This window comes from Eublepharis macularius, chromosome 3 (assembly GCF_028583425.1).
Source record: "Eublepharis macularius isolate TG4126 chromosome 3, MPM_Emac_v1.0, whole genome shotgun sequence".
NCBI lineage: Eukaryota > Metazoa > Chordata > Lepidosauria > Squamata > Eublepharidae > Eublepharis > Eublepharis macularius.
In genome coordinates this window covers 73,351,877-73,371,098 of record NC_072792.1, presented here as the reverse complement: position 1 = coordinate 73,371,098, position 19,222 = coordinate 73,351,877, and the positions used below count along the sequence as shown (strand labels likewise).

Below are 19,222 nucleotides of genomic sequence, written 5' to 3'. Positions count from 1 at the left end.
AGGGGAGGTTAAAGTAACTGAATGCTGTCCTCTATCCAAGAGTAGCCCTCACCTAAATGGCCCAGGCTAGCTCAATCTCATCAGATCTCGAAATCTAAGCAGGATCAGCCCTGATTAGTACAATGAGAGAAGACCTCCAAAACCCAGCATTGTTACGCTGAGGCAGGCAGTGGCAAACCACTTCTGAACATCTTTTTCCTTGAAAACCCCTAAGTCACCTGTGACTTGCAGGCACTTTACAGACAAACTTCCAAGAGGATAGGCAGCTGTGGTATAAGCTAAAATTTGCCATTGTTATATTTAAGTGTGTTAATTAGTATTTTATTTTATTAAGTCTTGGTCTTCAGTTATTTGCTGCTGCTTCTCAGACACAGCAAATTTTGCATATTAACCATAGAAATAACTAATTGTAGTTAGTGCTTCAACCAATGATAATATTATTTTCTTAAATATTTTGTCCCCAATACTAAGTTACAATGTATTATACCGAAGACTGGACTGAGACTATGACTAAGCCTACAATCTTACAGTGTAAACATTAAGTGAATTTAGTAGCACCACAAAGAAAAAAAGGCTGTAAATCATGTTCAAGTTCAATTAAACTCTTTGGCAGGTAATGCATCAGAGGTCTTACAAAACTTACATTCACAAGTTAGATGTTTTAACTGTTACTTTTTCAGTAGTGTTTAGTCACATTGATGACATTCTGCTTATCTGCAGATCAATACACAAGGTAGCATCAAAATTAACAACTTTATTGGCAGCTTTAGTTTTGTTTTCAGAATTAACAGTTAGTTAAATTTTCCAAAATACTTCAGTTTTCCTGCAGGATCTGGAATTATCTGTGTAAGGAAAAATCAGTGGTTATTTAAAAAATGAAGCTAATGTAATATTCATTATAACAGTTTTTCACTTTTATACATACATACCCATGCACATGTTACATTCCAAATTAAAAGAAAGCCCAGGTTGATTAAAGGATGGACATTAGTCACACCTGCTCTGAAATAATTTGCCTAAATTAACAGTGTATTTTAAGTACACAAAGGTACTTGCAGCTTTTCTCTTTGCCAACACATACAGAATGCACAGCTACAACTGTCAATGTACTTAGTGAACTGACTTGAATACACTGAAGAATTTGATTTGTAAATTTTTTATTTTGCCGTTCTCCCTCTGAGGCGGAGGACATCTTGGGTGATTCCCACCATCCAATCAGGGAGGCAGGAAGTTGATTTTTCTTCCTCTTCCTTGATGAGTGGGACCACCCCTTGACTCTTCAGTTCTTTTCCTGCCTCAGGGGAGAGCAGTACTTCGTAGGTTAGCTCTGCTACCTTCCTTTGTTCTCTGTCTATCTTTTACTCAATTCTTCTTCTTCCACTTCACCTTTCTCTTTATCTACATCCTTCCTTGCCCTTCCCTTTTCTGTGGAGCGGCTGGGAGGAGTGTGACCCAGCGAGGGACAGATGGCCTCGAGAGAGTCATCGGACTCAGAGGACAGCTTTCTTGAGAGGGCTGAGGGATGTTCCCCTGGAGCCGTCCTTCCGGCGGCGGGAACATGCCCTACCGGCACCAGCATGCCTACTCGGCTTGCGCGGCTACCCGGTTCTGGAGCAACGTCGGAGGAATACCAGCCCTCGAAAAAGCGGCCCCGACTTACGCAGAGGGAGCCATCAAGATCTGCCCGCAGCCGAAAAGAGCAGGAAGAAGACGCGGCAGAGCAGAGCCCGGTTTCGGCGGGAAAAGCCGCGTCTGGCGATTTCCCGCCATTTTTGAAAGACGTGCTTGCCAACCTCCCGGCAGGAGTAATGGCGCCAAATCGAACAGTTTCCGAAGAGGGCTCATGCAGATACGCTCCAGAACATTATGTAAGTGACCCTGCTACCACCTTATCTCCAATAATAAGGTCAGTAGTCAGACAAACCCTGAGAGACGAACTAAGGGCAATCTGCCAAGCAGAGATACCCGGGCCTTCGCACGTCCCAACAGTTAATAGGCCAGAGAAGTCTCATAAGGGTAGTAATCAGAGCAACCCCTGGCCAACCAAAGCGGCCAGAAAACAGGGCCGGGTCCAGAACAAAAATAATGATTGGGCAGATGAAATTCCTTCCCCCAGCGAGGGTTCCGAAGAGGGGGAATTCTTATCAGAGGATGAGAACGATACGGAGTCCAATTCCCCTGAACAATCCAATAGGCTCTTTCAGGCTGAAGATTATCACTATCTGTTAGCCAAGACACTAGCAGCCTTGGATCTGAAGGAACCCGGCACAGAGGGGGAGGAGGAGAAAGACCCAAAAGTACAACGACCCAAAGGGAATAAAGAATTCTTCCCCAGGTCGGAGGACAAGCCCAAAGTATTCCCATTCCCAGAATTCTTTGAGCGCCAAATAAAAGCTGAATGGGCCATGCCAGGGGCTTGCAAGCAGGTGCCTAATGCGATTAAAAAGTTGTATGCATTGCCTAATTTTGCTACTGAGTTATTACAGGTGCCCATCGCAGACGCCCCTGTTGTTGCCATACAGACCCAAGGCCTACTCGCTGAGGATGGCCAAGGCAACATAAAAGATCCACTAGATAGAAAGGGAGACGTATTCTTGAAGCGAGCGCACGAAGCTCTAGCCTTCTCCATCAGAGCATCTTCTGTAGCTTCCATCGTCTCCAGAGCATCCGTTGTGTGGATCAGAAGGCTCCTGCAGCTTCTGCCAGACAACAACAGAAGACTTCTAGAAGGAGCAAATAGGATTCTAAAAGCCTGCATGTTTACATCAGACGCCACTCTAGACGCACTGTCATTCTCCTCCAGGGCAATGGCCTCCACCACGGCTGCCAGACGGCTACTCTGGCTTAGAGCATGGCCAGCTGATCTACAAGCTAAAGTTATTCTTATGGCCTATCCCTTCCAGGGAAAGAAGCTCTTTGGCGACCAACTGGACAAAATACTCGTGGAGACTAGAGACAAAAAGAAGGCCCTACCAAAGTCACTAAAGAGACCTGAACGACGATCCTTCGGCTTTCAATCATTCAGATCTCACCACGCCTTACCAAGACAGCGTCAAGACCAAAGACGTGGATGGAACCCACCCAAAATGCAATCACGCAGAGGGAATTTTCGCAACAGGTTCAACAGACAACAGGGCCATCGTGGCAGCAGGCAAGACGCTGAGGACAAGGGACAGAAACCCTGACTTGCAGACAGCTCCGGTGGGGGGCAGACTACTTCTGTTTCAACAGACTTGGTTAGAGTCCAACGCGGACACTTGGGCCATGGAAGTAGTCTCCCAGGGCTATTCAATAGAATTCGCTTCCTTGCCACCGGAGCGCTTCTTGGTCTCCCCACTGAAGAAAGACCCCATAAAAAGATCCATCACTATGCAGGCCATTCAACACCTTCTGGACATCAAGGCAGTCGAACCAGTCCTACCACACGAACAGGGACACGGAGTGTACTCCATTTTCTTCACAGTTCCCAAAAGGACAGGGGACTGGAGATCTGTGCTGGACTTAAAATACGTGAACAAGTTCATAAATGTTCGACACTTCAGGATGGAGACTCTGCGATCCATCGCAGAAGCCTTACAGCCGGGAGAGTTCCTAACCTCAATAGATTTAACAGAGGCCTATCTACACGTACCAATGATCACAACACATCGGAGATTCCTCAGATTCTGTGTGAAGAATCTTCACTTTCAATTCAGAGCGATGCCCTTCGGCCTGGCAACTGCGCCCAGGGTATTTACCAAGCTGCTCATAGTACCAGTTCTCAAGCTGAGAGAAATGGGCATTCATTTGCATCCATACTTAGACGACTTGCTGATAAGAGCTGGCTCCAGAGAGGAATCTATCAGAGTGACTACATTCACCATTCACTTCCTCAAAAGACACGGCTTCTTAATAAACCTAGCCAAATGCTCACTCCAACCGTCTCAGTGCCTGGAACACCTGGGTCTATCTATCGACACCAAAGAAGGACGATTCTTCCTCCCAAGCAAGAAGAGGGACAAGACCAGACTGCTGGCATGATCAATAATCAAACAACCTTCCTCCATGCTTATGGATCTGTCAAAGTTCATGGGGGTGCTGGTGGCCAATGCAGAAGCAATCTGCTGGGGTCGATTCCACTCCAGACCCCTTCAGTCACTACTTCGTCCCTTCCAGCTGCAGATAGCATACCGGGAGAAAATCAGGATCCAGGTCCCCAGAGCGGTGAAGGTCAGTCTAGAATGGTGGACAGTAGACGCCAATCTACGTCAGGGCAAGAGCTTTCTTACCCACCACCTCATACAGATATATACCGACGCCAGCCTCAAGGGCTGGGGAGCAACGATGGAGGGCATTCCAGCCCAGGGCAGATGGTCCGAGTCAGAAGCGAAACTTCCCATCAATGTCCTGGAAATGAGGGCCATTCTACTAGCTCTGACTTTCTTCAGAGAGAAAATACTTCACAGCCATGTCCTGATACGCACGGACAATATAGCCGCAAAGACATATATAAACAAACAAGGGGGATCCAGATCATCTCGCCTGCAAAGAGAAGTCCACAAAATCATCAGCTGGGCGGAGAGCAACCTCAGTTCGATTCAAGCAGAACACATAAGAGGAGTTCTCAATGTACATGCGGACTGGCTGAGCAGAGAGGTCCTCCACCCAGGGGAATGGTCCCTGAAGAAGGAAACATTCTTCTTTCTAACAGCACACTTCGGGATGCCGGTAGTAGATCTCTTTGCCTCACACCTCAACAACCAGGTTCCCAGATTTTTTACCAGGTTCTTTCATCCGAGGGCGGAAGGCACGGATGCTCTCAACTCACAATGGCCGAAAGGTTTGTTATACGCCTTTCCTCCGCTACCAACCATACCCAAGCTTCTTCGGAAGATCAGGGAACAAAGAGCCAGAATACTACTAGTAGCTCCATGGTGGCCACGGAGACCGTGGTTCTCATCCCTTCTACTTCTGTCAGTAGCACCTCCACTCAAACTACCAGTACATCCGGACATGCTACAACAAGGTCCAATATGGCATCCTCGTCCGGAATGGTGGTCTCTGACAGGATGGAAATTGAACGGAGCTATCTGCAACGAGCAGGCTATACTTCAGAAGTCATAGACACGTTACTAGCGTCCAGAAAGAAATCCACCGTCCGGATCTATAATGTCTCCTGGAAAGCGTTCAACAGATGGTGCAGGAGAAAAAAGGTATCAGCTTTACGTCCTTCCACGCAAGCAATACTATCATTCCTTCAAGAGGGTCTTGATAGAGGCCTCAGACCAGCAACCCTACGACGGCAGATCGCTGCCCTGAGCACAGTCGTCGCTACAGAGGATGGGACTCCATTGTCGGAGCATCCACATATCAAACGCTTCCTTAGGGGTGCAACGTTGCTAAGACCACCCACGATACACAGGTTTCCTACATGGCGCCTGAATGTAGTGTTATCAGCACTTACTAAAGCTCCGTTTGAACCAATGAGGGATATCTCACTAAGATGGCTTAAGCTCAAGACCATTTTCCTCGTGGCTATAACCTCGGCAAGACGTATCTCGGAGCTCAGTGCCTTATCGACCAGACCAGATCTGTGCATTTTTCATAGAGACAAGGTGGTCCTAAGGACAGATCCGGCCTTCATGCCCAAGGCCACATCTAGCTTCCATCGAGCTCAAGAGATCAATTTGCCATCATTCTGCCCATCACCAGTACATGCTAGGGAACGCGAATGGCACAATCTCGACGTAAGACGTGCAGTTAAAATATATATAATCAGAACAGAATCGCTGCGTCAGTCGGACTCTCTGTTTGTAAATATAGCACGTCCTAAGTTAGGCCAAAGAATGTCTTCTTCAGCCATTGCCTACAGCATTAAAACGTGCATTACGGAAGCTTACCGAGCTCTTAAGTTGGAAGTGCCAATAGGAATTACAGCTCACTCGGCGAGGAGTGCGTCAACCAATGCAGCTCTAAGGAACAATGCGTCAATAAAAGGTATTTGCAAGGCGGCCACCTGGTCATCCGTGTCCACGTTCACCAAACACTACCATATCCATACTTACGCATCGGCGGATGCGGCATTCGGAAGAAGAGTGCTTCAACATGTGATAAGGGACGAAGATCTCCCACCCGAAACTTAAGAACTGCTTTGGGAGTTCCCAAGATGTCCTCCGCCTCAGAGGGAGAACGGCTCTTAGATACTCACCGTGAAGGGTCCTTCTCCTCTGAGGAAAGGAGGACATCTTGCCCTCCCAAGATCTTTGTTGGTCACTGAAGCCAAGTCAAAGCTGCACTCTTCTTCCCTTTTGTATCTGTTCTAATTTCTCAAGACAGTGTTCAGTAAGTCTGTGTTTGTTATATATACGTTTTCTTACATATATGGTTCTCTGTGGTTCGTTCATGGTTGCAGAGCATAGATAATGGTTATCTTTTTGAAATTCTGTTTCATAGTTATAGATAAAAGTTACAGTAGAATGAGCACGGCTGAAGGGAGTACCCAGAACTGAAGAGTCAAGGGGTGGTCCCACTCATCAAGGAAGAGGAAGAAAAAACAACTTCCTGCCTCCCTGATTGGATGGTGGGAATCACCCAAGATGTCCTCCTTTCCTCAGAGGAGAAGGACCCTTCACGTTGAGTATCCAAGGGCCGTTTCCCCCAAACCAAGAACCCATGTTTGTTTACTTGAGTTCTATAAATTTCTTAAATGCATTATTTGTCTTACTGTCTTTGATCACAGTTATATTAAAATAAGTTAATAAAAGCAGGTTTCAGAAATTTGAAGCATTATTGAACATCATGTCCTTTCCTATCAAGATTTGCATGTAATGTAGAAAGGCAGTGGCGCACAATTATTTTAACATGGAAAAAAATGATGTACTATTCATGAATGCAATCAGCAACCTGCTCTTTTCAGACTGCTGTTTTACTAGTATTATGCCTTGGCATGTTTTTATTGACTTGTTGGTATTGTTTTGGTTGTTAGCTGCCTTGAGCAAGTTCTGGAGAGTTGGCATATACATTTCCTAAATAAACAGAAACCTGTAAAGCTCTCCTAATCACAGTTGCTTGCAAGATTGCTACTGAGCAGAAATTTACTAGAAACAGCAGCCAGAATCCAAAGAGGCCCAAATGCACAAAGCACTTCTATGACCAAGATAGGTGAACAGATGAGAAGATAACTTCCCCTTTGGGCTGTAGTCAATTGCAATGTATCGTGGGTAAGGGTGGAGTGGGCCAGAAGAACTATAGCCAGAAGGGGGGGGGGGGTCTACAACATTCTAGTATGTGCATGTAACATCAAATGTGATCTTTTCAATTCTAGCATGTACAAATACATCTAATAATTTCAGTGTACTATGAGTGATGTAATGCTAAAACAACACATGCCTAAGAAAAACGGGATGGTACTTTGAAATAAAATACTCTGAGAATAGCCTGAACATAAATTAAAACTCATGCATTAAGTTAAAATGAATAAAGTAACTAAAACCTTAAAACACTAAAACCAAGCAAGAATGCCACATTATACATCCGTTCAGTCATCACTGCAGCATGGGGTGGTAAGCGTTCTGAGGATTTTGTGTGCTTCTGCCCTCCCTCAACTGCCCGTGTGAAAATTTCCCCACGAAAATCTGGGTTACACAAATTCAGGTGCAATGGGTAACACCATAGTACTGATAACCAAGAATAAGTAAAAGAAGAAGCAAGAAGGACAGAGAGGAAAATTGGAGCCCAGGAAATGAAAAACCATCATGTCTGAATCAAGCCAGTGATTCAGGTATTTTCAAGGAAAGAATGAGCATTGCTTTATGTAAGAAAAAAAAACCTAAAATCAGCATAGATCAATTAAGAACTCAGGACACAACTTGAAAAGACAAAATGTGCGCAAAACACTGACATCAGTGGTCTTGAAGCACATATTTAAATGGATAAGTCCCTGCTTCTCATGGTATGTAAATTCACCTAACTTTCTTAGGCAGGGGAGACTTCACTAATCTGTTACTTTCAATTAAAGTCTGGATAAAGGAAATTGTACCATAGCTGGATGCACAATTTTTAGCGACTTCTCTGCTGTCTCACATGTAGGTAACCATTAGGCAAAGTTAGTTTATTCTACTAATGTTTGTATTAGTCAAATCAATAGCAAAAAAACCAACAACAAATGATCAAACTTAGTTTTGATGTTTCTGCACTCTGTAATAGTGGTAACAAATGGCAAACGTAAAAAAATACAAACTGCTCACAGTATTCAAAAAGAGCATTTCTTGTAGTCTATGATGGTTCTACAGGACAACACAGCATCCTCTGCAGGATAGAGGGCAAACTAATCTCATGCCCATCCTGCTAATGTGAAAATGAAATCGTCTTAATTATCTAGGAATTCTCTGTCCAGGGGGAAGGAATCAACCTCCCATGCTTTCAATAGCTGGGAGCTTCTACAGTTTCCGTATCAGCTCAAAGCAACAGCAAGAAAACACATTAATTAGGATCAAATAATTCTGCTCGTAACAATTCTAACTGGCTAAGTGATTCCAATGAGATACCTAATGCAGTCCAGTATAAACTCAGCTACTTTTTACTCTGTTTTCCAATGTACATGGTTTTAACAAAGACAGAGATGCCACTCTGCAAAAACAGTCGATAGCAGTTTGCTGTTGAATACCAAAGTTCAGATTTTGTGAGACATTCGTCTATTTCTATGAGCAGTTTGGAAAATGTTTCCAGGGCTCTTCCAACCGGTTCAGCTGGCCTTAGCTGTAAGTTTTCAGCCAATAAGGAAATTTCTTGCTGTCTCAGGTACTAAGTCCCTCCAATTAAGGGGTGAGACTCATGAAAACTTGGTTCAGGGCCTTCTGAATTGTGGCCCTATAGAATCAGCTACCCTCTTGAGATATGACCCATGTACTCAAAGATTTTATTTAAATTATTTTGAAGGACAGTGGACTTAGGTCTCACCGGATTGTTCTGAAAACCAAGAGGATGCTGGTTACTACAAGGCATGCAGTTTGCCATGCTTGGCTGAAAGGAACTTTCAGAGGTATGGCAATTACTAATGACTGGAGAGATGGGGTGGGGGGGAATCAGTGAAAAAATGTAAATGCAAAGGGGGGGTCCTCAGTTTAAGAAAATGAGAATTTAAGAAAATTAGAGAACCAATGCTGTAGCATAGTATTGTCGAAGGCTTTCACAGCCGGAGAACAATGGTTGTTGTGGGTTTTCCAGGCTGTATTGCCGTGGTCTTGGCATTGTAGTTCCTGACGTTTCGCCAGCAGCTGTGGCTGGCATCTTCAGAGGTGTAGCACCAAAAGACAGAGATCTGAGAGATCTCTGTCTTTTGGTGCTACACCTCTGAAGATGCCAGCCACAGCTGCTGGCGAAACGTCAGGAACTACAATGCCAAGACCACGGCAATACAGCCCAGAAAACCCACAACAACCACTGTAGCATAGTGTTTAAATGGCTGGGCTGCAAATTAGCACTCTGCTGGTTCGAATCCCACTATTGCTATGTGGTCAGCAAGTGGTCTTGGGTAAGCCACTCCTCTCAGCCCCAGCTCGCCAGCTGTATTGTGAGGATAACAATAACACTGACTTTGTTCACCACTGAGTGGGGCATTAATCCGTTCAGAAGAGCAGTATATAAGTAATATTATTATGTATTAAAATGAAATAAGTATGCTTACAGCTGTCTAACCAAGATGTGGTGATCATGTGCTTACAGTTAAGTTACCAGTACAGCAAAACTCCTGGTGCTTATTATTTTGTTTCTACTGAGATCTTTAATGCAAAATTCTAATGCCAGATTTAGTAAAACATGCCACTTCACAAAGTGGCTACCTAGAATGTAAGTTCCTTTTGGAAATAATCTGCTTTGATTCCCACCCCCCCACCCCCACAGTGAGTGAAATATGGGCCACTATTACATGCTACAAAAAGCAGGGAGCAGACTATGTGAAGAAATAAAACAACTCACATATTTTTGTCCCAAATGACAGTGTTACAGCAAATTGTGACACCAAAGCTTTAGGCACTGGCTTCCTAATGTTAAAGCAATTACAGGTGGTAGAGGAACTAATTAGTGGCCTATTGGAATTTTAACACCTTAGAAGATGACTCAGGCCCTAGATGCCACTATGTCAAATGGGGTGGAATAGTAATGATAGATATATGGAGCATGCAAAATGTTGCTAAGAATTACGGTCGAATTTTTACTTTATGCAGGGTATGCTGCACATGGCGATCAAGTGTTCTGCATCCTGCTTTTGGCCTAACACTGATATATCTTAGGATAATATAAATGCAATTATAAAAAGTTAGCATAATAGCAGCTTTCTCCCAAAATAGTATAGCATGCATATAAACTCAACTTACTGTTTCACTGCCAGGTTTCCAACCAGCGGGGCATACTGAAAAGGCAATGAGAGATGTTAATATGGTAGCTAACTGCCTCACCCTCACCTTCATATCTCTATTGTGTAGATCAGACCTATTCTACCCAAACATAATTTACTAAAATAAGACACGTTTCTCTGCAAATGAATATTACAAGAAGTGACTGAAAAGTTCACTCTCATGCTGAAGGGTAAGTACAAGAGTAAAATTCATACAAGCAGAAAGTGCACTTCAGACTTCTGTTAGCTGTATCATATTGGGCTATATACTCCCCAGGTTTTTTGTTGTTTTGCTTTAGAACAGGTCCAGAATTCTAAATAACAAGGTATTTCAAGACACAAATACAAAAGTCAACAATGAATTATTGGTATTGTACTCTCATCTGCTTCTTGTTTTTAACTTTTCAAACAGCAGAGAAGTATTGCTGCATCTAGGAGTGATAAAAGTTGTGAGAAATGCAAAAATTTAACCAGTAAGCAAAACATCCTCAATGGAAAACAGTGTGACCAGATGAAAGTCAAAATGAAAGCCTGTGGTCGCCAGCCTCCAGTGTCTCTATGACTTCATGTAGAAAATTTACATCTAAGCAGTGAAAAACAGGAGTACTCACAGCTACTACTTTGATTTTGTAGTGGCTTCCACACATCATATAAAGGGGAATATTACTACATGAAGTTCAAAGCCCTCTGTAGACCCTAAAACTTTAGAACTACAAAACTTTGAGGTAAAAACAGCAATGAGCTAGAATTCAGGACAACCATAATATGCATGACTACAGTAGCTCTAACTGCCCGTTTCAAATACTGAAATATTTAAAGGGCAACCACCTTCTCCATGTTTGTCAGTGTACTGGAATGCCTGAACTAGTCGCAGAGTTTCATCCACAGATCTGCCAACAGGCAAGTCATTCAGTGTTATTTGTCGAAGAAATTTCTTGTCATCAATAATGAAAAGACCTCTGTGAAAACATGAAAAACAGCACAAGGGATATATTAATCAGATTGCTCTGGTCAGATTGGTTTGTGCCAGGTCCTGTAAGAACTGAAATCATATTTGAGTTTCCTCTAGAACTTAATTTGAATTTTACAGTCCTTTGGGTCAGTGAAATGACTGCTTGATTTGCTAACCCAAAACTCAAAGTCTCATTTCTTGCTACCACCAAACATTCCAGGTAGTTATGCCATTAATTTCTCTTTCTGATGGACTGCTGTTGTAAAATTAATCACTTTAACTTTGCAACTTCTCTTTCTCCAAGTAAGATCTGGTATGAGAAATATAATAGAATTTCAATGCAACATATTGCAAGAGGAAAAACAAACTTTTATATTCACAGCAGGAGAAGGCCAACAAAACAGTGGAAATGATACCTAAGAGCATGTCCTTGATCCTCCAGATACACTCCATAATCCTTTGCAATCTGGTGTGTCAAATCTGAAAGAATTGGTATCCTTACTGGTCCAAGCCCTCCTTTTTTTCGTGGAGTATTGATCCTATTATAATACAAAGACAACCAAATACTTAAGGGAGATATTTCCACATCTTTATACAATCAACTTTGTATCAATAACATAAGCATCATCAACAATCATACTTTTTCTTTCCAAACTACATTTCACCACAATTTATGGGTTAGGTCTCACCAGTGGAATTGGGTTGGCCATTATTCCCCTTTCCCCATCAGAATACTGTGAATGTCCACCCCACAGCTAATCCACAGGACTCTTGTGGATACAAACATCACAAGGACTGAGGAGGGCTACAGTGATGAAGTGAACTGAGATCACTCCTCCTCTCCTGGAAAAGCTGGTTGGAACCAACCCTATGTAGTGAGGAAAAAATTACTTTATATAAAAGATAAAGGTTGTCATGTAGCACTACCACTACTGATTTTACTTATTATTACATGCAGGGTATTAATACTTTTTTTTGACCAATACATCATCTTAAGATATATTTATATTACAGTTATATTATATACATTTATATGCTATCCTGTTGAGGCGTTTAAGAGACAAAAGTGGGCATCAAAGGATGTGCCTTGGACTGGTTTAAATAGTCTCTCATGGAAGGGACTCAATGGGTTGCCATCGGATATCAGCTATCTCCAGAATGGGAGCTATCTTGTGGGGTTCCTCAGGGCGCAATCTTATCTCCCATATTATTCAACCTTTATGTAAAGCCTTTAGGAGAACTCATTAACAGCTATGAAGTTGGATGTCACCAATATGCAGATGGCACCCAACTCTATCTCTCGCTATCTAGGTCCCAAAGGATGCTGTAGAAATCTTGGCTTGCTGTTGTGAAATGGCTGAAAACAAACAAATTGAAACTGAACCCCGACAAGACAGAAGTGATGCTTGTTGGGAAGGCAGAGATCTTGAAGGACATTGTCCTCTCCACTTTTGATGGCGTTCATCTGACCCTTGCAGACTTGATTAAGAACCTAGGGGTTATACCGGATCCAATGTTACTACTAGAAAAACCAGTTAAGGCAGCCGCAAAAAATGCTTTCTACAACCTCACTCTAGCCTGGAAGATGGCTTCTTACCTCGGCATGGCCGACCTGGCCATCTGGATCCATGCTATGGTAACATCAAGATTTGACTATTGTAATGCACTATACATAGGTCTCACATCTAAGTTAACTAGGAGACTCCAATTAGTCCAAAACACTGTGGTGCAACCGGAGCAAGCAGGAGCAGGAGCATCACCTGTAATCTTCTGGTATTAATTCTGATAATAACAGATGCTCCTGAAGTCACTCAGACGTCCCATGCAGTAGATAATTCAATTTATTGGCATCACACAAAAAGGCTCCAAACAAACAGCCACTCCCATACTCCAAGAATGCCAACAACTACAAGGAAAACACTAAAAACCTTAAATACATTCCAGCTGTGCTGGGAGAGTACTTCATATAAAGAGACATTACAGCATACCACCACCACCATTCTGCAGTCACTCCACTGGCTACCTATCAGTTACCATGCTCAGTTAAAAGTATTGATATCATATACATACAAATCACTTCGTGGCCTTAGTCTGGTATACCTATGGGTCTTCCTCCCTCCCTATGTTCCTCCATGGCAACTTCACTCATCTGAACAGGGTTTCTTGCAGGTGCAACCCTGCACATGGGCAAAATCAACAGCAGCCCATACAGAGGCTTTCTCTGTGGAGGCCCCTACCTTGTGAAACGGCCTGCCTGAGGTCAGGAGAGCCCCCACTCTTGTAGCTTTCCACAAACGATGCAAAACCGAATTATTCAAAAAGGCTTTTGTATTGCAGGGAGGGGGTGGGGTCTCAGATGCTTTGCTTAGCGACCATAGACTTCACCATTACGTTGCCTTACATATTACCAAATGCTTTGCTTAGGGGCCATAGACTTCACCATTATGTTGCCTTACGTATTATCTGTTGTTTTAAATATGTGCTCTTACGAGCTACCTGTGCTTCATGTTGTCTAACGTCAGCCCTCGAATTGCTTATGCTATGTTTCAGCAGTTCTTCAACTCTGTATTGGATTCTTGCTAATGCTATGTCTTGGTAAACTTGTGTTTATTTACTCTATGGAATTGTTTATGGAAATGTCCTTGATATTGAATGTACTAATCTCACACTGTGTAATCCACCTTGAGTCTCAGTGAGAAAGGCGGACTATAAATGACATTAATAAAATTTTAAAAAATAAGTATTAGGACCATCAGATGTTTTCAGTTTATTGCAGAAGGTTAGCAAAGTACAGATGATAAATTTTGTGAAATATCTGAGCAGTGTTTCATGGGCTATTGACACATGGGATGAATTAACTGCCCCAAGATGGCAATCCTGCTGACTTTTATTTTGCTTCATAAATGTTTATAGTTATTATATGGTTACTATTTTACTTCACTTTAGATATTACCTGCCTTTGGCCCTAGCTGTGCCAAGAGAAAGGCATGCTTAGAAATATTTTAAATAAATAATGCAGTTTTCATTACGTAATACTTCTATTCAGATACCTAGCTTTGCACATTATGTACTGAATTTCAAGTCAGCCTTTCATCCTCTCTATTCCCTTCTGTGCTCTCTGCTCCATGTGTACTGTACTGTGCAACCATCCCCTTCTGTCCTCCTGTGCATGCAACCGCTTTAGGCACCTACCAGTATGTATAAAAATCCAACTGCATAGGGACCGGTGTTTTCTAGTAACATTTGCTGTTTTGGCCATAAGTTTTAACAAGCAACTGCTAGGAATCTGCGCAAATGAAACAAGAATACATACCATGCTAAATGAGTGAATTGTGAGTCAACCGAACAAGCTACCACCTCAGTGTTTATTGCTCTGAATTCTTCTACTCTCTCACTGAAGGCAATTATCTCCGTTGGACACACAAATGTGCTAAAAGAAAAAAATGAAGTTGTATTCTAAATTTAACAAAGCTCAAAATAATACTTTCCAACATAGCTGTATCATTGAACAGATTAAACATTCTCTGTAATGCATGCAAGTTCTCTGCAATACAAAGGAAACAAAATATTGTTCATCACATCGCTTCCTTATTATTAGGAATTCAGCACCCTAAATATTTCTACCAGTGTATATTTTTGCAATATTGTAATGTCCTTTAACATACCAGAATAATATATTGGGTGATTTGTTGGTTGAAAAACATCCTAAAGACTTATGTGGGGCCATAACAAATACTAGGATACAGTATCAGATTAATTAAAAACTGCAAGTAATTATCAGAATATCTATATTCTGTATACTGAGACTACTGAGCTTGTCTTTCATTTCTTGAAATCAATGAATCCATATTTTCTTCTTAGTGCTGAGTACTGAGATTACTCTTTGACCTCATATTATATATTGTACAAACTTGCAAAAGATGTAAGATTATATTCCACAGGGCTCCTAGAGGCAAAAGTATCTAATTTGCATTTTCTGTATGCAAAGTTAACATTTATTCCTTTCAACTAGTACTTTTTTAACATAGTAAATAATACCTGCTAAATCCCTTGTTAACCATTATGTCCAATCCTGGGAAAACATATGTTATGTTTCTGCAGTTTTACTTACAAGTCAAGAGGATAAAAGAAGAAAACAAGGTATTTTCCTTCATAATCTGATAACTTCAGTTCTTTAAACTCTCCGTTGATGACTGCTGTTCCTTCCCAATAGGGTGCTGGTTTAGAAACTAAAAATAAAGAACCCTCTAAATACAATTACAAAACATGTGTACATATTAATTTTTCACTTTAAAGATACAATCCTGGAATTGTACAAGTGAACAAACCAGGAAAGGCATTGGCAATTGCAGTCAGAAAAGTGAAAAGGCAGAACTTTCACAGAGGAGTGATTTCTGTCAATTTTTCCTAATTCTGCATCCTCACTAGCCCATGTCATTCTGTTCACAAGAATTCCCAAGCCCTCAAGAGCAGACTTTCAGGGGCATAGGAGGCTGCAGAAGGAAGAGAAAGAGATCTATTCTATGACCTATTCACTAATCACAGGATATGTTTCCATTTTTTTCAATGGTCTACACAGAGTAAGTTGTATGCTAAGAAATGATGGTCCAGCTGCATTGCAGGTTTAAGTTTCCTGTATGCAACATTTGTCTTAACCTATTTTCAATTACATCTACCTAAGATTGCAATATGCACCATAGTTAGCAACGCTACTGGTAAAAAAATAACATTCTTGAAGGCTTATGACTGTGGGTTGAACTACAGCCCAAGTCTGACATGAGGAATAAAATAACAAAACAAAGAAGGCTTTCAGTGATAAAAAGGCAGTTTACAGTTACTTATTGCATTGTTTACAGTGACAAGCTAAAGCCTTTGGCCACAACTGAAAGAAGTGCACCGGAACAGCACAAGCAGACTGTCACTTGCTTCTCTGCTGAAAATGCAAGCTACTTTTTAAAGCAAACAGGGTTTGCATTTTTAACAGTAACTCCTGGAATACAAGCTGCAAGTGAAGCTCTAACAGCACAAATATAGTACATATTACTTCTTTGTATAAGGATGGCTTTTGCAAATTATCTGCAACTTTGGTAGGCAAAAATTGCCAGTATAATTTAATCTTTTATTTTTTTAAATGAAGTTTTGGGAAAAAATCTTTAAGTTCAATGAACTTTAGTACAAAACACCATTCTGCTATCTCAGACTCTTTTTAACAGACATCTGTTTTTGGCTTCACAAACGAGTGCCTTCGTTTTTGGAGGAAACGGTTTTCTCCCTCTCCCCCCTTTAAACCAAGAGGCTTTGTCTGACGTGTCCTTCCGGTTAACGTTATCATCAACTGAATCGAGGCAAAAGAAAGCAAGTATTTGAGGGGAAAGGGGAGGGGCTGCCACGGTTGGTTTCAATACATTCCCACCATACTAATAGCGAGGTTACCGCACTCTTTTTAATTCTATGTGGTGTGTTTTTAAAAAGAATGCGGTTAATTTCTGGAAAGGTCGCTCACGAGACGCTTCGTAGTTAAACACTTCCCCGCCCTTCTCAACAGACTCCAAAGTGAGACGGGCTCGAGACCCCACCCCCCATCCTTCTCAAGAAAGAATAAAACTGAAGCGAGGAGAGAGTGCCGTGGCGGGTGGGTTTTCTTTCCCGCAATGTACACAGATTAACATAAGCAGATGACATCAGGCGATCGCTGTAGCTTTTCTTTCTACCGTGTTCCTCTCCCCCGGTTTTTCGTTTTTATGCCAAGGATGAAGAGGGGAAGCGAGGGCTCCGTGGCTGCTCCCCCACCACGCACTCCTCGAAGACCCCCTCGCCTCCCCGCCTTCCTCACGGTCGCCACCTCTGGCTCGGCGGGCCTTTCGGGCACCTACTCTTGGCCTTGCTGAGGTGGAGGGAGTGGTCAGAGACGGGCACCCGCGATGCCTCTCCGGGATAGACCTCGCCCCCTGCGTAGAAATGGCACTTCTCGTCGCCCCAGCCCCGGGCCGCCTGCTCCTCGGTTCCCGCGTCCGCCTCCTCACTGCACGTCGCCGCCATCAGTACCAACAGCGAGCAAAAGGCCACCGACCGAGATACGGGCAACCGCCACCGCCGACTCCCCCGCCCCCTCGCGGCCAGGCAGTTGCCCGGGAGCCCGCGCGGGAGCCCCTCAGCCTCCATGGCCCGCTGAACCGCTGCACGTCGCGCTCGCCCCGGTTTGGGAAGACAAGGGATTGCAGCAGCCAGGCCGGGAGGAAAAAAGAGGAAGCCACCCAGCGCTGCTGCTTCTGGGGGCGGGACACAGCGGCCATCCCGCCTGCTTGGCTGTCTGCCCGCCCTTTTCCCCCTCCGCGCATAATGGGCGGCTGCTGTGCCGTGCAAGGCTTAGAGCGTGCAAATTGTGGCTCCAATATTCGTGAGGATGAACACAACGAAGACTGTAAAGAAGCTTTTCAGAGTTAGAAGTCTTGTATCGACGATACAAGACTTATAACTCTGGCCTAGTGGGCGCAAAATGTAGTGCGCTGACGCCAAAGTAAAACTATATGCCGATCTAAATATATTCAACGTTATGTTTGATACTCAGACCTATGCCTTTTCTGTGAGAAAAGATCCAGATGGCTACGATCCGATTGACATTTGTTTGTAGCCTCCAAAACAAAATAGCCAATTAAGAAAGCATACAGTTTCTTACTTTTTATTTATTTTACTTCATTTATAGCCTGATTTTCTTACCATTATGGACCCTTACATCATTACAAACGGCTTACATAATTTTCCTCTATTTTTATTTGTATTCTCAAACAGATTGTCCTCTGGGCAATAAAATGGATAGAGCTTCCTATATACAGAGGTTCTGGGGTGAATACATAGGCAGTATGCATTCCAGATGCCTAACAGAACCTGTGCAGATTATTATTACTTATAGCTTCCCTTTCTCATTGAGATCCAGTATTACTGGTGATAAAAAATGCAAATTCCACAAGGTTTGCATATGGATACTTTGAGACAAATACAAGATGAAAACTGGTTTATTTAGCTTATTTATAGCTGCCTATCTCACAGATTCAAGAATTAACGGTACAGAAAGAGAAAAAATGTAATCATGCAGTATAGAACATCAAATGAATGCTGGGGGTACAAAGTTGAATGATAATGCAAGCAACAATGTGGACAAGCAGTACAAGATACAGAGTGAACAATATGCTAGAACTGAGTCCACATCGAGGTGACTAGAAAAAGGGTGTCTTTTCAGTGCTGGCAACCTATTTATAGAATATCATTTTCAGATATATCTGGAAGTGACATTGCTACCTTTTAGGTGCCTGTTTAAAAGCTTTGGAGAAAAGGCAAAACGGTTGATTTGTGTTTCTGTGTCCTTTTTGAATTGCTTCTTAACTATGTTTGAGCTATATTGCTATTTCTATTAGGTTTTTAATTGCATTTGGTTTAATTGATCTACATTTTTTATTCTATGCCACTTGGGGTGTAGAAAAGTGTCTTTAAAATAAAAGTACTAGCCTTGGAATGTATGAAAATACAATATAGTTGCCCTCTCAGCATCAGCTATATGAGTAAAGATGGGGGTTCAGAAGGACTGGCCACTATTGTCTTACTCTCTGATTTTCTCTGTAATGTCCTGCAGCTTCAGGTGGAAGAAAGAGTGTATGTGACAAACGCCCTTTATCCTTCTTCATGACAAGTTCATTGCAGGGAACTCCTTCTTAGCCTCTTCTTTTTGCTTTTTAACAGCAGTTGTCAAACCCATGAACACTTCTCCATACTTCTAAAGTGACCGATTGCTTCCTATCCTTATTTGTTGGCGCAGCGTGGTTTGAACTGTAGCTGAGCTATAAATAAGGCTTCCACAAACTTATAGCATTCAAGTGTATGTACAGTTTTTATTTACAGTGACT

At 42.5% G+C, this 19,222-nt stretch overlaps 1 protein-coding gene across 1 annotated transcript; it reads right to left on the bottom strand.

The window, feature by feature from the left end:
• Positions 1 to 734: 734 nt before the first annotated feature.
• PRDX4 (peroxiredoxin 4) lies at positions 735 to 17,591 on the bottom strand. The gene is made up of 7 exons (XM_054973549.1): positions 17,198 to 17,591; positions 15,436 to 15,553; positions 14,638 to 14,754; positions 11,741 to 11,863; positions 11,201 to 11,331; positions 10,353 to 10,387; positions 735 to 842 (listed from the first exon to the last, which is right to left on the bottom strand). The coding sequence occupies exons 1-7, from the start codon at positions 17,484 to 17,486 to the stop codon at positions 792 to 794; spliced, it is 864 nt and encodes a 287-aa protein (XP_054829524.1). The 5' UTR covers positions 17,487 to 17,591; the 3' UTR covers positions 735 to 791.
• Positions 17,592 to 19,222: the final 1,631 nt, after the last annotated feature.